Source organism: Sturnira hondurensis, unplaced genomic scaffold, assembly GCF_014824575.4.
Source record: "Sturnira hondurensis isolate 20B ecotype Veracruz unplaced genomic scaffold, ASM1482457v3 Scaffold0005563, whole genome shotgun sequence".
Taxonomy (NCBI): Eukaryota; Metazoa; Chordata; class Mammalia; order Chiroptera; family Phyllostomidae; genus Sturnira; species Sturnira hondurensis.
In genome coordinates, this window is record NW_028078194.1 from 1831866 (window position 1) to 1857110 (window position 25245).

Consider the following 25245-nt stretch of genomic DNA (forward strand, 5'->3'; position numbering starts at 1 on the left):
ATTTACCTTAAAAATCCCTGAAGGTTTACCAACAAGGAGAAAACTAAGTTATTGTCCAAAAATAAAGGGCTGGTTAAATAAATGATTACTTGTTTGGCGGGATGGCATTTAATGATGTGAGAATGTTCATTATGTATTATTAAGTGCAAAGATCAAGTGATTAAATGGTATACTTCATCTGACTGCAATTCTGTGTAAGAATTAAACGCCTACTTGCAAAGAAAGCAAAACACGACAAAACAAACATGAGAAACTTTAGGCCAAAATGCTAACAGCCTTCTCTGGATCATGAATCAGGGTGACTTTTTTCTTCTTCTGGATTTTCTGATGATGCTTTCCAATTCTCTACAATCAATACATTTAATCCCCATAATCAGAGTTATTTTAGCATTCTCAATCAAAAACTTCTTTGTAATGATGCAAAATAAAGAATTGTCTTAACTTGGCTTCAATGGGTAAATAGCTGGTTTATGGCTCTGGCCATGGAAACAAGCCTGCCTGCACTCCCCCACCTCACACATTCCTTCCCTTCCCAGGCAGTACATGAAGCATGTTCGCCTTCAGGCTCAAGCCCTCAAGCATGACAAGGAAGAAAGAGCAGGACGGGCTGAAGGTCTGGCCTCATCGCCTTGGTGCTGAGAGGGGAAAGGTGGAATTAGACAATCACGTGATGTTGGGGTGGGAACCTTATCTTCCTAGGTGGGAACCCTAGGCTGCTGGTTCCATTGTCAGGATAATGACACAAAACTAAGAATCAAAAAAAGAAAAGAAAAAGTGCCAGAGAAGGAATTGAAAACATGATTTTATATTCCAGTACCCAGCTTAACCCTGAAAGAACACAAACCAATGGTAACAGCAGTAACTGAGCCATCTTGAGAACAGAGAACCAAATACAACTCACTGAAGTCAGCATGAACAAAGCAGAGATCAACCCCGTACAACATCGTACATTCCATAAGAAGGCTTTCAGTTGAGTCACTAATATGTAAGCTGTATTGAGAGAAAGGGAGAGAGATAAGGAAACCTGACACCCAAGAGCAGACTTGTCTAGCTAGTTAGGCGGCTACCACCACCAGGTCTCTCTCAGGTAGGAATTTAGGATAGGAGGAGACGTGATTGGCCCACCTGTATTCACTACTGTCAGGGCAAAACGCTCATGTTAAATTTGGCGTTTCAAAACCTGCTTAAAGGGACAGAGGTATGTTTTCAGGAAAGGATCACCGTGGACAAGGTCAAACACCCCTGTGTGACGACAACAGTCCTTCTCCCACTGACACAGCCTCAGATTCTGATCAACTTTCTCCCTCTCACCCACACAAGGGCGGGAACAAAAGGGCTGATCATATTCTCATATTCAAGAGGGAAAAAGAATAGTGAGGATTGCTTTCAGGACTTCTGAGGCAAGAAATATTACCACATCAGCCACCAGAACTGAGCCTGGATTTCACTGCCTTTGCCATGCCCAAATTATCTGTGGGGCTCACTTGCCTCAGTGCCTAGGGCCTGCAGTATTTTTTTTTTTTAACAATCATGAAAATAATTTCTTGTAAAATCAGAAGAAAACATATAAACTTTCAGCTCAAAAAAATGTTGTACTATGTATCACATCAACGCAGTAATCTTTATACCAGCACAGTAGTAAGATATCATTTTTATTTATTTCTTAGGGAGGAAGGGGGTCCACGAAAGCTGGCCTGTTGCGCATTTTGCTTCACACTCAACCCAGGTTAGAACAGACAGGATACCCTACCAGAGTTGACTTTGTACTTGCAATTTAAACTGGACCTGCAATGCTTTGTTTACCATTGTAACTCCTGAAGGCAACTTCAATTTTAGTATTTGTTGCAACTAAATTTTAAAGTCAAGAATTTGATTATGTTTATTTTAAAAACTTGTAGCTATACCCACACAGTATGCCCCAAATTTGCCTCATCATAAAAACCAGACTCCCAGACCCTTGCCTGCAGGCTCTGATGCAGTGCGGCTGGAGGAAGCGTTTTCATTGAGGGGCCTCTGTAATTCTCACTGGTCAAGTTCAAAACCACTGTTCCAGTTGAATCAAAATGAATACTTTAAGCTGGACCACAACTTCAAAGTGAGAAACTGGAATCTGAATGAGCTGTCCTTGCTTGTGACTTCGAGGGACTCAGGCTGGCAGCTGAGGACAAGGCATGGAAATGACCTGGTAGACGTTCCTATTCCCATGAGTGCCTTGAACACATCTAATTGCTTGCTAATGGAATTACTTATGGACAATGTATTACATGAGTGCTGCAGGTGATTTTCAAATTTTAAGCACAGCTTTTGGGTGGATGATACAGCTATTATCCATCCATGACTAAACCCCAGGGCTATGGCTTTAGAGACATTCTACATATAATTAAATTTTGTAATTGTGCTCCTTTCTCCCAGGGGCTCCCATTTTGAAGGTAACCAGGCATTCCTCCATAAAGGAGTTACGTCTGGCCCTGGCTGGCTAGCTCATTTGGTTAGAGTGTCACCCTAATACGCCAAGGTTGCAGGTTCAATCCTCAGTCAAGACACATATAGGAATCAACCAATGACTTAATAAGTAAGTGAAAGAAGAAATCAACATTTCTTTCTCTCTCCTCCTCACTCTCTATAAAATTCATTTTAGGAGGAGGAGAAAAAAGAAGACATAGTATTTAGCTCTGGCAACAGTACTCGTGTATTTAGGTCAGGCAGGCAGACATTCTTTGATTTGAAAACCATGTGATTGATCATGATACAGACAGAAACACCTACATAAAAGCTATGTTACTTTGTTGTTTGTCTTTTAAGGTGAAGATTTGACAGAGGAAAAGAAATGCTCTTTCAGGGAGCCATCCTTAGATCTGGACTGGGAGGAAGCAGGGGTAAGATGAAACTAGAGATAAGGGGATCTGAAATGTCAAATACATGAGGTTAAAAATACATACCCATGGTTCCCTTCCTCAAGTCCCTGCGCAGCCCAGTGAAGTACAGTTTCTTTCCCAAGGTCCCGAGACATCTCCCTACCACGCTTATGAGAGAACTCAGAGTAGAAAGAGGGGGCCACTCTGGTGACCACTGAGTTCATCTTCTTCCCATCATCCCTACAGTCAAGCCCCACGTTGTTGCTCCAGGTCTTCAGAAGGGGAAGTGGAAGGCAGATGAGATTTGCTTCCCATTTCAAAGTTATGTTCTCAGGCCAAGGAGATGGGGGGAACAACACAAATATGGATACTAGTGGTCATCATCCCTATTCTCCACCAAGAAGCTGCCTGTCCTGCCAAACTAGAGGCAAGGGAGGGTAAATGTCAACCTCTCTGTGGTTCTCGCCTTTAATTATACCACCTTCCTCAGCAGAAATACAGTCCCTGGACTAAGAAGATCTCAGAGATGTGACTATGCAGAGACAGGCCAAAAGACAGGAGGGCACCTGTGCGACTATCTCCACTGTGACTGCAGCAGCCACCAGAGCCGACCACAGTTTCCACCCAGAAAAGCTCTCCCAGCTACCCAACACCCTGCACTTCCGCTCAGGACGGTAATCTCATTACTTGCTTACACAAATCCCAGTTTAAACCACCAAGAGGTTTAGCTTTCTGTCCTGACAAACCACCAGGGCATGCTTCCTTACTGCAGAGATGCTCCCGACAATTCAGCACCAGAGAGTAGTTAATTAAAGAGGCTCTGGGGAGTCAGCACCGCTAGTTGGCGCCGCTGGGCAGAACAGCACGGTTTGTTCCCTTATTTCACTCTGACAGCACATGTCTGGCAAATCTCTCAAACTGAGCTGAGTGGGGACCAAGGAAAGTTTTGCCAACTGCTTGCCTGCAATGCAAGCTGAAATAAAGAGGTCATACATATCCCTGGCAAGTAATATGAGAACTACAGGCTTTTTGCATCCATCGATTCATTGAACAGATATATATTTTGTTTCTAGACAGTGTAAGGCCCTGTGGCAGAACTGGAAGGTGGCAATGAACTTGGACTGACATTGTAGTCTGCAAGGACTTACTATCAATCAAGACGTCTGGAAAGAAGTGAAAACTCTGCTGAGTGAAATTCACATCGCCCTAGTACCAGACACTATTTAATTAAAGCAATCCTTCAATATTTATGAATGGCAGCTCTATGCTGGCTTCCCCCTTAAGCACAGTAACTGTAACAAAGCAAAACCTGACACCTCCTAGCCATTCAAGGACCTTATAATTAAACTGGAGATGACAGTCAAACCTAAAGAAAGTTCAAAATCATAGCATGTTAGTGTTGGAAGGACATAAGAGCTCTTTTAGGGAAATGCACATCAAAACCACAAGGAAATACCACTTCAAACTGTAGATGGCTATAATCTAAAAAAAAAGGAAAATAACAAGTGTTTGTGAGGATGTGGAGAAACTAGAACCTTCATACACCACTTGTGAAATAAAAAATAGTGCAGTCACTTTGGAAAAGAGTCTGGAAGTTCCGCAAGAGGTTGAACATAAGTTAGTTTATTATCTAATAAGTCTACTCTTAGGTGTGCACCCAAGAGAAATAAACACATATGTCCATACAAACACTGTATGCAAGTATTCATGGGCATTACTCCTAACAGCCAAAAAGAGGAAGCAACCCAAATGCCTACCAAGCAATGAATGAACAAATAACATGTGATATCTCCATCAATGAAATAGTATTTGGAAATAAATAGGAACAAGACTCTGATACACATAAGACATGAATGAACCTTGAGAACACTAAGGGAAGTGAAAGGAGCCAACCACACAAGACCACCTATTACATAATTCTATTTATATGAAATGTCCACAATAAGTAAACCTATGGAGACAGAAAGATTAGTGATTTCCTAGGGCTGAGAGTTTAGGAGGCAAGAGAGAGTGGCTGCTAGCAAGTTTTTTGGGGGGATGCTGAAGAGTCCTAAAATTGTAAGGTGTAATATAGGGAATAGAGTCAACCTTGTAATAACCATGTATGGTGATGGACGGTTGCTTGTCTTTGGGTGGAGATCACTTTGTGAGGCTTATAAATGTCGAACCACTGTTTTGTACACCTAAAACTAATATAACACTGTATATCAACTTTAATTAAAAATAGAATTGTGGTGATGGTTGCGCTCAGTATGCTGAAAAACCATTGAACCGTACACTTGAAATGTTGTATCTCAACAAAGCAGATTTTATACACATACAAAGCTCTGGTTTTCGGAGATTAACATTTCAAATATAAGTGTCAGCTCTGGCTTTCACAGATAACATTTAAAATATAAATGCCAGCCCTGACCGAAGAGGCTCAGTTGGTTGGGTGTCGACCTGCAAAGCGAAAGGTCACCAGTTCGATTCCTAGTCAAGAGCACATGGCTGAGTTGTGGGTTCGGTCTTCTGCTTGGGGTGCGTGTGAAAGGCAACCGATTGATGTTTCTCTCTCACATCAATGTTTTTCTCCCTCTCTTTCCCCTTCCCTTCCCCTCTTTCTACAAATAAAGTCTTTTAAAAATAAAATATAAATGCCAAATTATAGTAGTTTTTGAAGGAAACCTTTCTAAAATATATGATCTACTTTCCCATATTCTTAAAGAAAATTTTAGCTCTTTCTGATGACTTGGGGTCATATAACAATCAGTTATTGTGCCCACCATATACTGATGTTCTCAGGAACCACATAAACCTGTGCTTCCTAGGCTGCTATGGTTTAAGTGTTCTTTTGTCTTTATTACAGCTCTCTATGTCCTGCTATTGGACTAACTGTTCGTTTTTCGCTGCTGTTGGTATTACTGCAGTCTGTCTACCCCAAACCTGCAATGAATACAGAAAAACCAGAAAAATCAAGGCTGTCAAACTGTGAGTTCAATAAGAACAGAAAGACTCAGAGAGAGCACAGGAAGTATTCCAAGTATGAAATGCATAAGTAGAGCCAACTTTATCGACTTTCCAACACTGATTTTGGTTGCTCAGAAGTGCTTCCTTCCTTCCTTCCAGGTTCTCAGCTGCCTTCTGGGTATTGGTGACAAGTTGCCAGAAGTGGTGATGACTGTAATTAATAATAAACAGGTTGTTTTTTACCATAACAATCTTTATCAAAGGCACAGCTAGATACAACATCTAACTGGGAAGAGAGTAAAACTTAAAAGTATAAATATGAATTTTAAAATCTTTTATTTATCTCGCAGCATTTAGTTTGGGGGCATATGTCCTTCTTAGGTTGTGAAAGGGAGATTTTCAAACTCTTTAGCCTGGGAACTTTTTTGTTCTATTACTCCTTAACTGTGAACCTCAGGTATGAAAAAGATAAAAAGCAACATCTTATCTACATTGGTTTATTTTACCCGCCAAAATCACGTTTCTTGTAAAGTCAGTGAGAATGATGCTGTTTCAATGAACAAAAGGTTCGGAAAATTGTCACTTCCCCATGACAGCCGTGGTCCCGTGAACTCGCCGCACCCCATCCGTTTGGAGTCCACGACATTGGGGAGCCTGCTGCACGTAGAGTAGGAAGGAGCCAATTCTAGCTGTTTTTCTAACAGCTTTCCTTGCAATCTTAGGGAGTTTCTGAATCAAAACTGATTCAGTAGCTTGAAAAGATTTACTGAAAATGTTCCACAAAAAGCTGAATACTACAATTATCTTAACCACTCCTCGCTTTGCTTATAGTAGAAAAGTCAAACAGAAAGCAGCTAAACCTGGTAAGTGTCAAAAAGCGAAGAGCAGTGTTACCAGGACTTGATAGGTTACCCATTTACTTGTTATTACGTAATTGACCCAAGCCAAAGAGAGAACATTGGCCAAGCAAATAAACTTATGCTTCTCCTAAAAATTAATGAAGTTTGGTACACATGAGCTGAAGTGGTATACCGGCTTGTGTGATTTTGTGTGGACATACAGGCAGAGGCCAAACTTTTTAAAAGACTTCATGAAGCGCTACAGACTCACCAAGCAATGGTCTGTTTATAAGAATTCAGAAGCTTATTCCAATGTCTACAAATAATGCGTTAACCCAGCAGCAGCACTGTACCAACTAACACTGAGGGCTCACCATATGCCAGGCACTGTGCTAAGAGCTTCCCATGAAGTACTGAATTTAATCCTCATATCCCAATGAGGTCGGCAGGCACTGATGTTATGCTCATTGTATAGCTGAAGAAACCAACGTTCAGAGAGATTAAGGAACCCACCCAAACATTAGTTAGGGGGTCTCCCACAGGCTTTTTAATTACAGCTTTTAAGTAGACAACGTAATTTTAGGAAAGAACTTTGAATGAATTATTTAGACCCCCTTAAAATTCCATCTTTAACATAGCTGATGCATAACAAACACCCATTGACAGAAACACGCAAACCCGAACATTTTGTCCACCATGACTTACACAATCCGGTGTAAAAACTGGTATTAGTAATGCCCCCGTGTTATTATTAGAAAATATTAAATGATGCTCATTATTCTGTCAAGGAAGGCAGGGGTGTATAAAACCCATGTGAAGCCCATTTTGCATAAAACTGAAAAAGTCATGAAACTAGTACAAGTCAGCCAGCTCTGGCAGTTATCTCTCTAGGTGAGAATTCCACGACGTTTCATCGGTCTGACCCCCAGGAGTGCCTGACAAAAAAGAGTGACACTGAACAGACTCAGGTCTTTGTCTTCAGTCCAGGTTCCACCCTAGACCAGCACGGCCAGCCTCCAGGGCCTGCACCCAGGCAGTCCTAAGTGTTAGCTTGCCTGCTCACACCAATGACTCTTGTGCACAATAACAACTTCTGAGGAGTGGAGAGGAGCAGAATTCTTTTAATATTATTCCTAATCTGTCCATCTCAAAACAAAAACTACAGAGGAGATACTGATCACATCTAGCCCAGTGATTTGGGGGTGATCCTAAAGCACCTTTTTTGGCACAGCACTATATCATTCCAAGAATGAGGTTTCAAATCTCAGACCATGAAAAATGGTAAAAAATGAATAATAAACAAAATGCTAACAGGTACTGAGAAACAAATGAATCCTCAGAAACAATCCAGTATCAGATTATCACCTATATCTATCAACAAACGGAACGAAATAACAGGAACTGTATTTAGAGAATGAATTTATTATCTACTTGTGTATCATAAAATACTATGGTCACTCAACTGGATACAATATATTATTCACTTTTTCAACCAGTAATAGATGACGATTTATGTTCTTTAAAAGAGTTCCTTTAGGACTTAAACAGACTCTTCTTCAAGAAGGACACACAGAGGGTCCAGAGACATATGAAAAGATGCTCAGTATCACTAGCCATCAGAGATGCAAATTAAAACCACAATGAGATACCACTTTACACCAGTCAGAACGGCCATCACAAACAAAGCAACAAATAAGTGCTGGAGAGGATGCAGAGAAAAGGGAACCCTAGTGCACTGTTGGTGGGAATGCAGACTAGTGTAGCCACTGTGGAAAACAGTACGGAATTTCCTCAGAAAACTAAAAACGGAACTGCCTTTTGACCCAGCAATTCCACTGCTAGGATTATATCCTAAGAACCCTGAAATACCAATCCAAAAGAACCTATGCACCCCAATATTCATAGCAGCACAATTTACAATAACCCAGTGCTGGAAGCAATCTAAGTGCCCATCAGCAAATGAATGGATCAGAAAACTATGGTACATTTACACAATGGAATTCTATGCAACAGAAGAAAAGGAGCTCCTACCCATTGCAGCAGCATGGATGGAACTAGACAGCATTATGCTAAGTGAAATAAGCCAAGTGGTGAAAGACAAATACATATAATCTCACCTTTAACGGGAACTTAATCAACAAAACGAACAAACAAGAAAAATATAACCAAAGACATTGAAATTGAGAACAGGCTGACAGTGATCAGAGGGGAAAGGGGAGGGAGTTACAGGGGAAAATGGTGAAGGGTTTGCAGGAATGATTATAAAGGACACATGGACAATAATAGGGGGTGGTGGAAATGGGAGGGAGGTGGGGAGGGCTGGGGAGTTGAGTTGGGGTAGGGGGGGAAAGGCAGACAACTGTACTTGAACAACGATAAAAATAAATAAATGAAAATTTAAAATTACTAAAAAAAAGAGTTCTCTTAGAAATACATATGAAAACATTTACCACTGAAATGATATGATATCTGAGATTTGCTTCAATATCATCAGTTTGGGAGGGGAAGGGTCCTGTGCCATAAAGTAAGACTGAACGTGAGTTGATCATGATAGAAGCTGAGTGATGAGTAATTAGCAGTTATCTATACTCTACACCCTGGTTTTTTATAACTTCTGAATTTTTCCTAAATAAAAATATTGTTTTTAAATTTCAACACTCTCCTAACATTCACTCAGAGCAATGAGAGGACAAATGGAGCACAATGAGTTTACCTTTGGACTTAAATCCCAGCAGGTGTGAAGGGGGAAGTCCCTTCTTTGCCTCACAGCTCCCCGTAGGGAACCAAACCTACCAAGCTCCTTCCCTCCTTGGCTGGGACAAACTTCAACCTGCCTGTCCTACCCAGAAACCTGCAGTGAAGATATTCTGGCAACTCCACCCTGACATTTCAGCAGCAGCAACCTGGACGCTGGAACGGTGCCGGTCTCAACTGGGGCCAGATTTACACCTAGTTAAAGAAAGAAAATGTTGGCGTTCCCTAATCCCTAAATAATAAATATGGAACTCAAAATAACCCTAAGTCACTTAAAATAAAAATAGTGAATCATGAGATAAGGATACAGAAGTTCAAAGTTATGAATTTCCTATGATTAATACGTGGCTGTATATATATATATATATATATATATATATATATATATATATATACATATTTATCATGAAGACATGTAGCATATTCCTTTCTGCTTCTTTCCTTGGTTCCTGCTACATTGCTGGTACATGTAACACCTGCTCGTTCTACTTACTGGGCAATTCAGCACTGGGCCCAACCATATTTGAGGTAGGAATTTAAGAGGGGGAAAGGGAGGCAGATAACAATATGATTCTAAAGTCTACCCTTGCACCCTAGTGGGACCTCGAATATTTATAGAATACTGTCTTTCCTGAGGACGAGGCTCCCTCATCTAACCTGTCTCTGGCATTGTCCTACTTAGCAGAGGACACGTTGACCTTTCCTGCCATTCTCTGCCTACCATGCTTTAATAATTCAGTTTGTATTACTGATGCTCTCTGGGACTTTTCTCTGAGTGACATGTGACCTGAATCCCAGTCAGTGGTATACAGGTAAATGCTTAACAACTGGCCCCCTGAAAATAAAGCCCTAACTTTCAGCATTTGCCAATTTTCATTGCATAAACACACCTACTTTGGCCAGTTTGAAGTTACAAACACAAAGACACTGAATGCAGAGTTGGGAAGTAATGCACACAACCAGCTCCCAGAGCCTGTAGGAGCCAATGCCAGCATACTACCGGGGCTCCTGTGGTACCCCCACCACTCTTCTGAAAGTGTGGATGGAATATTATGCAGTCACCCCAGAGAATAAATCACATTTCGGCCAGTTCCTCATAGTAAGAACCTTCCTGAAAAGGTAGAAGGACCATGACGTTTCCTTGGCCAAAATGATAATATTACCTTCCTTCCCTAAATGTACAGCATCATTTTAGACGTTTTTCATCAAACACAGGCAGTTGGGGAAGTGTAAATAGTAACATCCTCAACTATGCTCAAGTCCTGTGACCCACAGCACAGTAGTTTGTGGAACCACCAGTGCATTTGAGTAAAATGGAGCCAAGCAACAGCATCGGGCCGTCCATCCTCCAACTCAGAACCACGTGAGACTCAGTGTCACCCAGCGTTGAGTGCAGTACCTGGCCCCAAAAAAATAAAAGCCAGTTTGCCCCTGTGGGACCCACGGGGATTATGAAATCTCACTGTTCAAGGCCTCCCAGGTCAACACTTACCTGATGCCTTTATGAAAACCCCAAGAAGCCGTCCTGCAGTCTGAACCTGAATCCTTTCCAGCACCTCAATACAACCTGCACTGAATCTCACGGGTGATGAAGTCTGGCAAGGGAGTCTTGGTTCTTCAGAGGGTAGGACTCCAAGAAAAAGTCAAGGTGAAACAACTGTATTTAACCACTAATCAGCTGTCATGTAGAAGATACTAGGTATACTGTATTGTCAAGGAACACAGGGTAAAATGTACGGGGAGGCAAACTTCGACTTAATATAAGGAAGGACATCTAACACCACCCCCCATAAAAATAGCTAACATTTACTGAGTGCTTAGGTTTTGCTGGAAGCCTCATCACACTGTTTACACATATCAAGCTTGAGGTTAACTAAGTCCATCCCAGTCTCTTTCACTCCTGGACTGCTGACCTCAAGCTAGAGAGAAGTTGTTTGTCTAGAAGCCTCAGAGGGTTCCTGGTAACTAGCACTGCCCAGGCTGGCCACAGGTCACAGACATTGATGAAGGGCCAGACGGCCCTGAGCTGCGATCTAAAATCCCTGTGGCCTCAGAGTCAGCATAGGGTCAAGGCCAGGCATACCAGAAGGTTCATATGCTAGTCTCGAAGGCAACAGGTGCCCAGAAATATCTGTGTCCTCATCTGCCAGAATGAAGCTTGCTTGGCTGTGGGTTAAAACTAAGGTCCAAGAACTAGATGCAGCTGTTTTGAATTCTGAAGCCCCATTGAATTCATTCAGCTTTCATAAAGGAAAAGTGCTCACTTTCCAATCCTTATCTCCTTTGTGCATATCTGCCTCTCTCAAGGCCTGAGATATCAAACAGTAGAGATCAAAGGGAGATAACAATTCCTTTTTTAAAAGGAACTTTGTCCTGACACTAGATTAGCAGCAATGTGAATTATACTTTCTCCTTACAAAGTTGCCAACATCACTCTCATGCAGGGCATACTCACTGTACTCAGTCTCAGCAGTCGTAATGGAGCAATCTATGAAAGTGACAATGAGGTCACAACTTGTGACACGGGTCAGATATCCTTCTAGAAATATCAGAGGGAATTAGGGGAGATTCCATCCAGGTGATGTCAGTTCAAGTTGGAGGATACTGAGAAACCCAGTCTCAAAAAGGTTCTCAGCTGGAACAAGATGAGTGCATGGAAATTCTGAGATTTAAGAAAGTTTTGAAAGCCTCTGTAGCACCCTGTCTGGGCGGTAGTTCAGTTGGTTAGAGTATTATTGCCATACACCAAGGTTGTAGGTTCGATCCCTGGTCAGGGTGCATACAAGAATTGACTGCTGAATCGACGGACAAATAAGTGAAACAAATTGATGTTTCTCTCTCTCTCTCGCTCTCTCTCTCTTTCCTTTTCCCTCTCTGTTCATATAAATAAATAAATAAATAAAATACATATATATATAAAATGAATAAATACATATACATATATATCTATGCCTAACAGCAATAACGTGAATAATAAATGCCTTTTATTAATAGTAGCCAGTATTAATAGTAAAATATCCTTTACTATCAACACACCAGGGTCCAGGCATTCTACTACATACCTGATGTTTTCTACATTTCTACACTGGCACCATTTATTTCTACTCAACAAAGCAAGGTTCTAAGAAGTTAAGAATCTCACACTTAGTAATTAGTAAAATGAGAATCTGAATCCAGGTCTGGTGGTTCCACTCCAGAAACTGCCTGCACTTCCCAGGAACCCACTAGAATCTCATGGCCCAACAGAGTCAAAATCTGAACTTAGGTGGTTTTACCCTAAGTACCTGAGCCCTCCCTCAGCTTCTCCTGCAGAGGAAGATCATGATAGCAACCTGTCTTACTCCATTCGGTCGGCTTTAACAGAAATACCATACACTGGGTAGCTTATAAACAACAAAAATTTATTTCTCACAGTTCTGGAACACAAGATAAGGTCCTGGCAGATTTGCTGTCTGGTTAGGACCAGCTTCCTAGATGGCCAGCTGTCTGTTCACTGTAACCTCACACAGCAGAAGGGGCCAGCTAGCTCTCCGGGGTCTCTTTTATAAGGGCACTAATCCCAATTGTGAGGGCTCAACCATCATGACCTGACAATCACCTCCTAAAGGCCCTACCTCTTAATGCCAACACCTGGGGTTAAGATGTAGTATAAGGATTTGGAGGGGCACGAACATCCAACCCACAGCGACACCTACCCTCCCTCACAGGGTGCTGGGAGTATTTGATGCTATTGTTACTTCCTCACACAGACGAGCTTTTTGCCAAAAGTGTACAAATTTCACACACTTATCTCTTCTGAAAGTTTTACAGGACATACTTCTTTTTCCCAACGTATATCACAGGCTCATTGGGGCAGAAAAGAATGTCAGCTAGCTGGCCACGGAGTTGGACTTGTGTTGGTATTTTGACCCTGCCACTCACTGACGAAAGGTTTAGGGCAGGTTGCTTCACTTCTCTGAGCCTCCCTGTCCCCATCTGTTAAATGCAGAGTGGGAGTGGAAATTGCGTGCTTTTGTAAAAACACACACAGGACAATAGGCACATGGCTGTTGCTCAATAATAGCGACTCTAATTGCTCAATCAAGCAAAGGGACTGCTGTAGGGACCCACCATTGTCCCGATTTTTCTATCTTCTTCCCAAACTATAAAGGAATCTGTAGAGGACACAAAATTAACGCCCAGAAACCAATGGCATTTTTATACACCAATAATGAGCCAGCAGAAAGAGGAAGTAAGAAAACAATTTCATTTACTATTGCAACAAGAAATAGTAATAGTAAAGTAGCTAAGAATAAAGTTAACTAAGGAGGTAAAAGACCTATACTCAGAAAGCCATAGGCCACTAAAGAAAAAAATTGAAGAAGATACAAATAAATGGAAGCATACACCGTGTTCATGGATAAGACGGATTAACATCATTAAACTGTCCATACTACCCAAAACAATTTATACATTCAACACAATTCCCATTAAAATACCAATTGCATATTTCATAGAACTAGAACCAATATTCCACAAATTTACATGGAACCAAAAAAGACCCTGAAGAGCCTCAACAATCTTGCAAAAAGAAGAACAAAGCTAAAGAACAATATCACGACTCCTGATATCAAACTACGCTATAAGGCCACTGTAATAAAAACAGCCTGGTGCTGGCATAAGAACAGACACATAGATCAATGGAACAGAACAGAGAGCCCAGAAATAAAGCCACACCTGTATGATCAATTGATATTTGACAAAGGTGGCAAAAGCATACAATGGAGCTAAGACAGTCTCTTCAGTAAACTGTGTTGGGAAGACTGGACTGGTACATGCAAAAAAAAAATTTAAACTAGACCACCAACTTACACTATACACCAGAATAAATTCAAAATGGATAAAAGACTTCAATGTAAGTTATGAAACCATAAAAATCCTAAAAGAAAGCATAGGCAGTGAAATCTCAGATATCCCACACAGCAATATATTTGCTCATGTATCTTCTAAGGCACTAAAAATAAAGGAAAAAAAATAAACAAATGGGACTACATCAAATTTAAAAGCTTCTGCACAGTTAAAGAAATCATCAGCAGGACGTATAGGAAACCCACTATAAGGAGAACATTTTTGCTAATGACACATCTGATAAGGGTTTAATCTCCAAAATAACAAAGAACTAATACCAGGAAGACCAACAACCCAATTAAGAAATGGGTAAAAGACCTGAAGACACTTCTCCAAAGAGGACCTACAGAGGGCCCACAGACATGTGAAAAAATGCTCAACATCACTAATCATCAGAGACATGCAAATTAAAACCTCAATGAGCTATCACTTACACCTGTCAGAATGGCTATCATCAATAAATCAAACAACAAGAATTGGTGAGGATGTGAAGGAAAGGGAACCCTCGTGCACTGTTGATGGGGGAATGCAGACTGGTGCAGCCACTGTGGAAAACAGCATGGAGTTTCCTTAAAAAATTTAAAATGGAACTTCCTTTTGACCTAAAGATTCCACTTCTGGGAATATGTCCCAAGGAGCCCAAAATACCAATATGAAAAAATATATGCACCCCTATGTTTGTAGCAGCGCTATTTACAACAGCCAAAATTTGAAAACAGCCTAAGTGCCCAGGAGTAGACAAGTGGATAAAAAAGCTGTGGTACAACACATTTGTGCAATAGAATACTATACAGCAGTAAAAAAAAAGAAACTTATATTTTGCAACAGCACCGATGGACCTGGAGAGTGCTATGCTAAGTGAATTAAGCCAGTCAGTGAAAGACAAACACCACACGATGTCACCCATATGTGTAATCTAATTAACACAATAAACTAACCAATGAAATACTAACAGAAGCTTAGATACATGAAACAGACTGACAGCTGCCAGAAAGGTGTGGGAGGGGTGGGCGGGGGGGGAGATGGTGAAAGGATTTGATAAAGAACATTTATGGACAACCCATGGACAGAGACAACAATGTGGTGACTGACTTACTGAGGGGAGACAGTGGCGCAGGCTGGAGGTGGGTAAAGAGAGAAAAAGTGGGAACAACTATGTTTATGTAATAGCATAAACAATAAAAATAAATTAATTAATACAAGTAAATAAGTCTGGAGAGGTCCAATTATTTTGTAGCTGCTTTTAAAAACAATATTCTATCAACTCTGAATCATTTGCTTCTTTCAAATAAGTTTCCAAGGAGAAACACACACACACGATTAGCCAACTCTAAGCACCTAAAAGATGTCATAAATAAGTAATGAGATACCAAGCTTGACACCTGCACTATCTAGACAAAGGGTCTACTTAGAAATTCTGGCCTTGGCTGGTGTGGCTCAGTGGGTTGAGTGCCGGCCTGTAAACCAAGGGGTTACTGGTCTGATTCCCAGTCAGGACACATGCCTGGGGTGCGGACCAGGTCCCTAGAAAGGGACGCACCCTTCAAAGGCAACCACACATCAATGTTTCCCTCTCTCCCTTCTTTCCCCTCTCTCTAAAAATAAATAAATACAATCTTAAAAAAAAAAAGAAAAGTTATGTGTACCATGTTGGGTACACTGAACAGTTTCCATACCTGGTTCAAAATACTGTCATCCCAACATGAATACCGGCTTATATATGAAAGCTAAAGCACATGTAATTAAATATAACAGAAGTCAAACCTTGATTTATTTTTATTTTGATGGTAACTGGTTGGTATTAACACACGCACACAGCCCTGGCTGGTGTGGTTCAGCGAATTGAGCATGGGCCTGCAAATCAAGGGGTTACTGGTTCAATTCCCAGTCAGGGCACATACCTGGGTTGCAGGCTGGGTACCCAGTGGGGGACATACAAGAGGCAACCACACATTGCTGTTTCTCTCCCTCTCTTTCCACCTCCCTTCCCCTCACTCTAAAATAAATAAATAAAGCCTTTAAATAATAATAATAATAAAACACTATCACACACACACATACAAAAACCCCTGAAACCTATCAATCAAAACCAACACTCCTTTGTTTCCCTACTAATTCTTTCTCCAAAACCATAATGGGTTTTGCTTTATTGGCTTGTTTAATGTCCCACGTGTTAAAAATTAACAGCACTCTTTCCATCTCTGGTTACTATGCCAAACAAAATATGCTTTATATTAATCCTGAAATCCACTCACTGATCTTTTGAGGAAAAGTGGTGTTCATATGTCTACCAGACCCTGACACCTGACTTAACCACTTGGACGTGAGTGTGCTCGTGCTTTCCATTTTGGTCTTTCGTTCTTAAATCTGCAATACTTCTCATCCATCTAGTACTGATTATATATATAAAAATGCAGCCCTGGCTGGTGTGGCTCAGTGGATCGAGTGTGGGCCCACAAACCAAGAGGTTACCGGTTCAATTCCCAGTCAGGGCACATGCCTGGGTTGTAGGCCAGGTCCCGAGTTTAGGGCACGCCAAGAGGCAACCACACATTGATGTTTCTCTCCCTCTCTCCTTCCCTTCCCCTCTCTCTAAAAATAAATAAATAAAATATTTTTAAAAACTTTTTTAAAAATTTAAAAAGTGCACACATATCCATACTCAATGCAGATTCACCCCCCAAAATGCTATCTATGTATTGCTTATCCTGTTTTTTCTAATTAGCCTGATTCAGAAGTGATGGAAAACACATGTGCCAAAGCGAAGTTCCCTGATATTCAGAATACTGAAGCCTTGTTACTCTCACATTGGTGGCTTGCTAAAACTGGTAACAGATCTGGATTTATTCTGTTTGTACCCACGAGTGTGTGATGTGCACAATGGACTCTCACCTATTTTCTGCTAGTGTTCTACCTGGACGATCTGAGAAGTCAGATCTTCCCTTCCCTCGAGGCCAACGCACGCATGCAGCACTTATTCCTGCTCGTTCAGACACACTGAGGAGGAGGAAGGCAGCTCATGTTCTCCAGCGTTCTCCGGATGCTCAAATACTTGCTTTTCTGTTAGCACGGTGTTCAGCGGCTCACACACAGACTTTTTTCTCCTCTCTCCTCCAGTCTGCTTATCTAACAGTGTCCTTGGGGTCTAAAATATCCAGGATTTCAAGGCAACATCGATATACTACTTTGTGTCATTTCTTCAAAAAGAATGCATGTACTTATCAGTTTCATCGAAAATCACACTGGGCGGAAAGAGTCATGTTCACAGGTAGGGCTGCAGCACTAGTAATGACATAGAGACCCAACTGCTGCTACGCGACAGGGCGAGTAAATCACGGCACATTCACGGAAGGGGATATTGAGAAAACAATGCAATCATTAAAAATGACATTTCATACTCAATTTAGCCTATGCTAAATTGTTTTAAAATAAGAATCGTGCCCTGGCTGGGTGGCTCGGTGGATTGAGTGCCAAACTGCGAACCAAAAATGTAATCAAAATGTCGTTTTAGTCCTACCTTTAAAAGATGGCACATTTTAAGCTGTCTTCTGAGTGATGAGACCATGGGTCCCTGCTTTTTTTGTGGTGTATGTTTGCATTATTCAGTTGAGGGGGGAGGGTAAAATAAAGTACTTACGGGAGAAGGAGTGTACAGCTAATCAAACAAAACTTTTTGCCTTCCTTATTCTAGGCTTTTTTTTCTTTTCTTAACTAAGAAAGTCAGTCTGAGGTTGTCTGGGCCAGCTCAATTGTCTTGTCCTATGGATTAATGGTGGATGGTGTTCTGTATGGTGGAGAGAGCTGGCATTTATTTATAGAATAACTGCTATGCGACAAGCAGGAATCTAAGTTCTTTGTGTGTATTAACTCACTTAACCCTCACATCAACCAGAGGAGGCAGTATGATGATTTCCATCCTACCGATACTAAAACTGAAACAGAAGTTAACTAACTGGTGCCTGGTCATCCGTCTGCAATTTAAACTTCAGCCCTCTGGGATTTGAATGACTACAGCATTTACAATACTACATCAGGTGCTCACTGCATCTTATTAGAACTATCATTAGTTTCAAAATATTTGGGAAGTGAGCTGATTCCTTAAGTTGCCATTTATATAACATGTGCTTCAAACAATCAGAGCACGAAGAGAAGACCAAAGGAATCTCCCTATTGATGCCTTATGGGAACTCCACTGAAGACTTTGCCAAAGTCTGTCCCAGAGATGGAAACAGCTACCTTGGCCTGGCTGGTGTGGCTCCGTGGATTGAGCACGGGCCTGTGAACCACAGGATCGCGTTGGGATTCCCAGTCAGGGCACGTGCCTGGGTTGCAGGCCAGTTCCCAGCGGGGGACACACGAGAGGCAACCATACACTGATATTTCTCTTCATCTCTCCTTCCCTTCCTCTCTAAAGATAAATAAATAAAATCTTTAAAAAAATAGTTCAAAAAAAAGACACAGCTACCTCGACGAGGTGGTAATGAATGCCACTGGTCCCTTTTTTCTGTTATATCAATCAAATATTCATGTGCAAGGAATGAGAGAAAAAATACATCATCTATTGTCAGTCTTCCCACTTAATTGGAGGGATCAGACAAATGACATGAAACAACTGGCACAGGGCATACAAATTCGTAACTAAACACTAAGTCTTACAACTTTGTGTAGAGCATGGAGAGGTCAGGGAGGAAGGACTGTCAGTTGCAAAGTATTATAAAATTTTGAAGGTCCGAGAAACACGTGGAGATCACCTAGCGAAGTCCAGCATTTCAAAATGAGAGCTAGTAACTTAAGGTCATACAATTGCTAAGTAGCAGAGGCAGGTAAAGTAGCCAAGAAAGCTTGAGGAAGCAATGCTGGAAAAGCTCTCCAAAGATAAGGTTCGGTGAGGTGATGGTCCTTTAGAGGAAAACAGACAATATTTCCTTTTCCTCGATTACCAAAGTCAGTCTGCCACTGGTCTGATTTTTATGTTGAACTACTTATTTTTTATTCCATTGATTGTGTTTAAACATTAGGCATTTTACCGAGTATCTTATTCTACCCCAAATATTCCCAGACAGAAACACACCCATGCACAGGTGCCTACCGGAGAAGCAATAACCTGACTGCCCTGACATACCTCTTGTTTGGACAAAGTAGGCGTCTGGTGTTGTTAACTGGTAAGGAGAAACTATTTATCCAGCGTTGATGCTTCTGCCAATGACATACTCTTCAATTTCATTAGAAGCACTTAAATAAAGTGGTGGTGGGAAAATGGAGACAACTGTATTTGAACATTAGAAATGATTTTTTAAAAAGCACCTAAATATTCTTTGTCATAATTGCTCACAGAAAACTTATCAAGCACAAGAAAATAGGGATATGCTTAACTCTAAATAGATTGATCTTACAGTACCTAAACATCAACTGACTAAGCAATACTTTTTATCAAAAGATACCTGACTGTTAACAGGCAATGTATAATGATACTGCTAGTTTTGCTTTTTTTTTAAAGATTTTATTTACTTATTTTTTGAGAGAGAGGAAGAGAAGGAGAGAGGGAGAGAAACATCAATGTGTGGTTACCTCTCACATGCACCCCACTGGGGACTTGGCCAGCAACCCAGGTATGTGCCCTGACTGGGAATTGAACTAGCAACCTTTTGGTTTACGGGCCCGCACTCAACCCACTGAGCTAAACCAACCCAAGCAAAATTAAGCCTAGTTTTAACTAAGAAATTTCAGTGGTGGGTGAACCCAGCATACGTGATTGAGAACATGTACAATTTACCTCAGAATTTTTGTTCGCATTGGGGAAAAGAAAACATGATAGAATAACAAAAGTCAATTTTCATGAGTCCTTTTTAAAAGTTCATTAGGAAGTATCATGGTCACTAAACTTAAAATAACTAAAATTTTTACTTTTGTAAAAAATACAAACTATTTTCTGACACAAAGCACAAAGGCATAAAGTTATATGTTCTTGTATTCTAAAATAATGATCCCTGTGGATTTGCAAGCATAAGTGAAGGCTCAAGGTTATTTTTATTCTGCCCCCAAGCCATTATTAAGAGTGTATTTTCAATTCCCCATAAATTATTTTAAGATGTGTTATACCTTCAATTAAGCACAGACCACTCACACTAGCAATACTAAACAAAAACTCAATACAGTTCTTTCATTATAGTTTAGCTTATTTACATTGAAAACTCTCGTACAATTTGTTAATGTAGACCAGAAATAACTAAAATGTGGCTTCAAAAGAAGTAAAACAGGTTAATAAATCATAAGTAACAACATTACGTGCATAAAGTCATTTTTCTAAAAACAAATCTCAAAAACAAAAGTAAAGACAAATTCAGGTGCTAGATGTCTTCCTTAGAACCACAGCCAAATCCGCAGTGTGGCTTCAAAGTTCCAGACAAGATTTTAACATTCATTCTAAACATTTCAGACCTACAGAACACAGTATAAGTCGCCACATTCCAGTCAGGTTAAAGTACTTTCCAAAGTCTCAGAGACTTTAACTTAACGCAGAAAAGCTAAGAGTCTAAACTGATAAATTAACACAGAAGAAACTGAAGCTGTTTGCCAAATACCAAGTTTTACAGACACATCCCAAATTTATCTAGCAATTTCCCTATATCAAACAGAATAATCTATATGCAAAAGGTGCGTGTTTTAATGCAGTCATTTAGTAGCATGCACTGTACTTACTTTGGTTTTTGCCATTTTTAAGCTTCATTAAAGACACCCAGAAAGAGGTAACTAGTTGAATGAAGTTCGGTTCAGATAGGAAAAACCAGTTCTAAACTCGACCTACAAACTTACATCCCAGAACGCCCTGCTGGGAAGGTACTCTACAAGTTAAACATTACATATACAAGCTTTAGATTGTGAACGAATTTCAGGTTTCTGCGCTGAGTATTACCATTAAAAACCCTCAACTCTACCTCTCCACTCCCGGGAAAAAAAAAATCCACCTCCAATCCTCATTGGCCCACATAGTTCCGGCCCACATGGTATCAGTGGGTGTGTCTGGCCCAACAGGTCCTTTCATTGGCTGTGAAGAAACAGCGTTTAATAGGCTGTGGTTCGGGGGTTGTCAAAATCCACGCCTCCAGATCTAGCGCTCGCCAATAGACCCGAGGTTCTGGCGGCTACTCTACGATTCAAAGGGCAAGCTGGCTGCCGGAGCGCCAACCCCAGAAAGACAAGTCTGAGGAAGAAAGGGGGATCTCCGACAGTTCTTCCAGATCTACCCTTGTTCTTGGACCCCATTAAATGTTCACACGCCTGCATTTTTCCACCGACAAACTACAAAGCCAGGCAGTGCCTTTGCCTTCTATACACCCGCGACCCAAGTAGTAGCTCAGACTCTGTGTCCAATCAGCCCATTCTACAGATGCAAACAGGCAAAGCTCAGGGTGCGGCAGGGAGCTTTAGTACTTAGAATCCCTTGAGAGAAAACTAGTTCACCTGGCAGTTCCCTGGCCCACGGGCGCGGGGCGCACGGGGCGCGCCCCGCCGTTTCAGGGCGCCTGGCCCGGCGCGCTGCGCCTGCCTAGCGCTGGGGCTCCCCATCCCGGGGGTACTTACGAGGCCTGTTTTTCTTTCCGGAGTCCATCCTCCTCCGGAGGCGGCATTTCTTGGCCGGGGAGTCGTGCTGAGGGGGCGGCGGCTGCGGCTTGAGCTCCGGCAGGAGCGGTAGGCGCGGGGGCGCGGCGTCGCTGACGCCAGCGGGGCCCCGGTTGCAGAGGCGCGGCGGCTGGACCGGCGGTGGGTGGAAGCCGTTTTGCAGCAGCCCGTTCACCGCAGCAGCGCCAGCGCCCGGGGGGGTCCCCGGGGCGTGCAGGGCTGAGCGCTCTGCCTGTCCACCGTAGTCACCCATACTGGAGGCTGGTGGGACAGCGCCCGGGCCCCGCCTCAGGCGGCCTCGCTGGAGGTCATTCTCGGACGTCTTTATTTCCCCGGATCCTCCCTGCGGCTTCCGATTCAGCAGCCGCAGAGCCGGCGCCGGAGGATGGCGAGCTGAGCGCTCCTCCCCTCCTCCCACCGGCTCCACCAGCTCCTCCGCGTCCTGCCCCCCGCATGCGGTCTCCGCCCCACCGGCCTGAAGCATGCCCGCCCTGGGCGCGGAATCTGGGATCTCCGCGCACCCCCAACCGGGGCCCCCGCAGCCCACCTCCCCCCGATCCACAAGCCGCGCGACTTCAAACGCGGCTTCCTCGCTTCCCAGACCTGTCCCTGCTACTGAGCATGCCCAGTCCTGCCCGCCACCGCCGCCGACGACTTTCAACATGGGGACCGAAGTTCTCTGGATTTGCAAAGAGATGGGCGGGTTGGGCTTTGTCTGGCGGAGCGAGCAGAGAGGAGACTGACTAGACGAGGTGGGCGACAGAGGGGCGAGAAGCTTCCGGAGGAATGCAGGAGGAGGGCGTTAAATATTTGTAGAGGTTTCAGGTTTTTAAATCTTGTACCTGGGGGCTAGATACCTCTGCAAGGTCATTCACGTCGTTCCCACACTCAAACCTTTGTGAGTGTGCCCGTGTTTGGTTAAGTGACTAAACTACTCACAACCCTGAGGGGAGGGAGGAGAACGATTATTTTTAGAAGGGTAGGATGATTTGGAGAGAGAGAGGAGTAAATTTCTCTACTGGCACAAACACAAGTACCATGTGGTCTCTCGGAGTTGTCTTTTGCAGAGAGGAAACCTAGGAATACAGTGTAAGGACAGTGAAGGACACAGCTGTAGGCAGGATTAACAAGTGCTGGAAGAGACCAAGTAAACAGAAGCAGTCCCAGCTATAAAAAGCACTTTCCTCACCCAGAAAGGACTTTAAGAGACAATGTCATGCTATTTCCGCTTCGAATGGTGGTGAACTGAGTCAAAATCGGGTTCAAATCTCAATTTAGCCACTGAGCAAACCCAGAGAAAGTGATTGCTGAAGTTAACACACCTGGCCAAACAAAACAGGCCTGGGCGTGCTTAATTAAAGGCAGGACAAATGTGGGTGGTGCAGACCTTACCAAAATTGTGTAATCCCTGAGGCCTCAGTTTTTTAATCTAAAAGTACCTGGTACAATCTGTCACAGGGTGAATGCCCAGAAGAGGTCATTATTCTTATTACACTGTTACTAGTTCACCCTTCATTTCAAACAAGAGAAACAAACCATGCTTGCAGCCATATTTATTGTGTGATTTATTGTGCGTTCTCCATCATTTGTGCTTAATCTAAAGAGGAGTCAGAGGCCTGTGTGCATTCAGCAGCGGCGAGGGCCTGCAGCTCAGATTTGGCAATGCCTTCCAGCAGAGCCTTATCTAGCTAGAATCAGAGATTTAGAACCAGTGCCCACTGGAGTACCAGTGCCCACTCATTTTTTCCCTCAAGATAAGGGAACTGAGCCACAGAGAGATGGCTGAGGTTATTAAGAGCAAAGCCAGCTCCGGCTGGTGTGACTCAGTGGATAGAGTGCCAGCCTATGAACAGAAAGCTCTGGTTGATTCCCAGTCAGGGCACATGCCTGGGCCATATTTCTCTCCATCTCACTCTCCCTCCTTTCCCCTCTCTCTAAAAATAAGTAAATAACATATTTTAAAAAGTTTAAAAATGGCAAAGCTAGGAATAACCCTAAATCTCCTAATTATCTGCTTCCCTAACCTTATTCTATTTGAAGACAGAAAAACACCTAGGTGGTGTGGCCTATGCCAGCCTTTCTTTCCTCATCTTGGACTCCCTGTGCTCTCTCTCTACAAAGAGAGAGCCTTTCTGTTCCTCAAATGATCATCTCTTTGCATCTGCTCTTTCCATTGCCAGAAAATCTTTTCCCCAGAACTCTGTGTCTGGATTCAAACTCAGTCCTCAGATCTCCACTTCAACCACCCTTAGGACTACTTAGGCCTTCCTGCTCCCTACACTTTTACCTTCCTGACTCTATCAGTTTTAACTCTACAATGCGGATAATAATAGAACATTACTGAGTTGTTACAATGATATACCTTTTAAAATATATATATCTTTAAATACATACCTTTAAAAATATATACCTTTAAAGTGCCCGGCACATCATAAGTACTATGAAAAAGTTAGATAGTATTATTAGAAATTAGATTGTCCATCTCCCCCACTATACTGTAGTCACCATTAAGGAAAGTGACTTTTGTTCATCACTGTATCCCTAGGAAGCTCTTGGTAATTATGTGTGAGTGAATGAATGACAGGTGATATTTCACCCAGGGTGAAATGACAGATGAATGAATGACAGGTGATATTTCACCCAGGGTGAAATATCCTCTTACTTACTATTACTTACTTACCTCTTACTCTTACCTCTTACCTCTTACCTCTTACTTACTATTGTAAATTTGCTTTAAAAAAAAAAAACCTCTATTGCTACTCCTAAATATTCAGATATATAGTTTTCAAATTCCTACCTAATTTAAACTGAGTAGTTTAGGCAGCAGTTGACATCAGAGATGCAAATAGAAGGATTAGCGATGCAGAACCTCCAAGGACATACATAATCTTTCCAACTTGATTCCCAGGCCTGGTAAGGGAGTCCTGAGCCAGGTGGCTTAGAGCCAGGCAGGGCAGAAGTGACTGGTACTGGGGACAGAACGTCCTCCGCCTGCTTCCTTCTGCTGCCCTTGTCAGGATGGTGTCCTGGATCAGTTACACCAGGCATGGACATGTGGTCGGTAGGAAGCCAGGTGGCATCTCACAGGTTTATTTGAGAGGGGGCGAGGGGAGGTGTCAGAGGTGTAACTTTGAACATGAGTTATCCTGCTCCAGCAGGGGATGGAATAATGTTTGGAAGGGAGTGAGAGAGAAAGGAACCTACAAGCCTCTTCTCTCCCTCTGTTCATTCATTAATGTATTTGCCAATTATATGTCTATGTTGCAGACACTAAAACAGATGCTTTCACTACCCTAGGGCCGTACAATTCTTGGAGAGAGGTAAGTCAAGCATTCTCCAGC

General features: G+C 42.3%; 1 protein-coding gene across 3 annotated transcripts in view; it reads right to left on the reverse strand.

Annotated features, from left to right (window-relative positions):
* The window catches only part of PANK1 (pantothenate kinase 1), a 53343-nt gene extending 30484 nt beyond the window's left edge, over positions 1-22859 (reverse strand). Inside the window, exon 1 of one of the 3 annotated variants that reach the window (XM_037047309.1) lies at positions 21866-22859. In XM_037047309.1, the coding sequence (XP_036903204.1) occupies positions 21866-22568 (703 nt within the window). In that variant the 5' untranslated portion in view covers positions 22569-22859. Of the gene's footprint in view, positions 1-10889; positions 10986-20983; positions 21210-21865 lie in introns of those variants that run through there. The other 2 variants (XM_037047310.1, XM_037047311.1) reach the window with 2 other exon arrangements.
* Between the last annotated feature and the right edge of the window lie 2386 nt (positions 22860-25245).